Consider the following 2,059-nt stretch of genomic DNA (forward strand, 5'->3'; position numbering starts at 1 on the left):
TTGTTAAAATTGATTAATTTGTTTTAATAATTTGATTGTTAAAATCTATAAAAGTATAGGTATTAGATTTGATTTTACAATTTTTTTTAAATCTCCATTTAAAACACAAGTTTTTAACTATTAAATTCATTATAACCTTTTCTTAACAATTATACTTATTTTAAATCACATAAATTTAACATAATTTTAAATCAATTTAAAAAATACATAAACAAAAAATAAATATTCCACCTCATCATAAAGAAACCTCCCCATAATGTGTAAAATTTATATACAATGGTATTAAACCCATTTCAAAACATTAAAAACAAAGAGGTAACTATTCCACCCCTTAATCATTGAATGAGAATTTTCACATAAACTTCTAAAAAGTTTGAGTATGGATCTATGCAATTAGGTAGTGGCCATTCCTATTTCCAACCCCATAGAAAAATTATTGCGCTTGATATGCGCCCTCTATAACCCATATAAGAGGTCATTTTTTTTTCTCAATCATCACTACCATCGTTATAGAAGAATATCGAAAGCACATGTCAAGGCGCAATAACTTTTCTATACGATTGGAAATAGAAATCGCCGTCAATCTCGACGCCATGATTACGCTTGCCACTATGCCTAACGACGTCAATAATACAAGCCAACATGGCCGGATCGCAGGGAATCGTAAGACGACCGTTAGGATAATTGAAACCAAACTCTTCTTCGGCGTCGCGGAGCAGTTTGAAGAAGAGCGGATGGCTCAAATAAGCCACCGGAATAACAACGCGTTCCAGCAGCTCCTCCTCCTTCCCTGTGTAAACAACCAGGTGCCCTTCCGACACATCACCAGGGACGCCCCCGAACATGGTTTCTGAATCAATTACACTTATTTTATCCTTCTCACCTTCATCGCAATGGAAAGAAAGTCCCGAAACCAGCGCCTCCTTTATGTCAGTGATCGCAGCGGGAATAGCAGTGAGTTTGTTCCATCGACGAGTTATCTGCTTTCTTTTGACGATTTGCTTGATCTTGTCTATTATTGCTGACCTTCTGCTCTTCATTTTCTCCATCGCCCTTGCTTTTCCTTCCAATGAACAGATGATAAGGTTGATGAAACCAAATAAATAAAGTGAAAGATGAACGGATGCTCAAGGCAGCCTACAGTCTTTGCAGACTGCGTATGTCCCGTGATGCAACATTGCACACAAATATCTGCGCAACAAGTTAACAAGCAAAAAACAAGTTACCATCACCAATTTTTTTAATAACAAGTTGCCATCATCAATTTTTTTAATAACAAGTAAAAAAAACAAGTTACCATCACCACTTTCTCATTCCTAATTTTTAATAGCAAGTAAAAAAGACAAATTTTCAGTGCAAAGGCGAGGTAAATTGGAAATTCCAAGCCTGTTCGCAACAAGACCAGAAACGAGCTTTCAGCTTTCATTTTACCGTGCAAACGAGGACAGCAAGAAGGGTCACGAGGCAAAGAATACGGAGTGATGTACGGTAGAGTACGACTCTCAAAGCATGCAGACCCTGCGTTCAGCTGACAATGTCAACGTGTTATGTGGGTGCGACACTGGTCCCCCTCCCTGTCCGTCCAGCCCTATTCTCTAGCTTCCTGTGCAAACTTTATTGAGTTATATCCAGGAGCTCCCATCAAAACGTTGGTCAGTCTGAAATTTTAATTACTTTCTCGTCACAAGGTAAACGTACATGCTGGTTAAAGCCTGCCATTTTTATAAACGTAAAAAACAACTGGATTTTATCAAGTCTAAAAAAACAGTTTTTGATCAACAAAATCTATTATGTTTCTCGATACAATTCCAGTTCAAAATAAAAAACCATTTTGTTTATGCAAACTAGAGTATTTCAAGCCTATTTATCCATGGAACATTTTAAATTTCAAAATTCAAACATAGTATAGTCTAAGGTATAAAGTGAAATCTTTGTAACAACCGCCCATGCTTGAACTAAATCACTTGTTGCAAAAGCTATGGGACATCGATGTGTCCCACTTACTTGGTAATATCATTAAAAAAATAAAAGTATAATAAATATGTACTTCCATATCGTT

General features: G+C 36.2%; 1 protein-coding gene across 1 annotated transcript; it reads right to left on the reverse strand.

Moving 5' to 3' along the window:
* Positions 1-533: 533 nt before the first annotated feature.
* LOC149150957 (uncharacterized) lies at positions 534-1,049 on the reverse strand. The gene has a single exon (XM_089443000.1). The coding sequence runs from the start codon at positions 1,047-1,049 to the stop codon at positions 534-536; it is 516 nt and encodes a 171-aa protein (XP_089299126.1).
* Positions 1,050-2,059: the final 1,010 nt, after the last annotated feature.

The sequence above is a fragment of the Pinus tabuliformis genome, chromosome 9, assembly GCF_031772625.1.
Source record: "Pinus tabuliformis cultivar Carrire ecotype Pingquan chromosome 9, CPIR1, whole genome shotgun sequence".
Lineage (NCBI taxonomy): Eukaryota > Viridiplantae > Streptophyta > Pinopsida > Pinales > Pinaceae > Pinus > Pinus tabuliformis.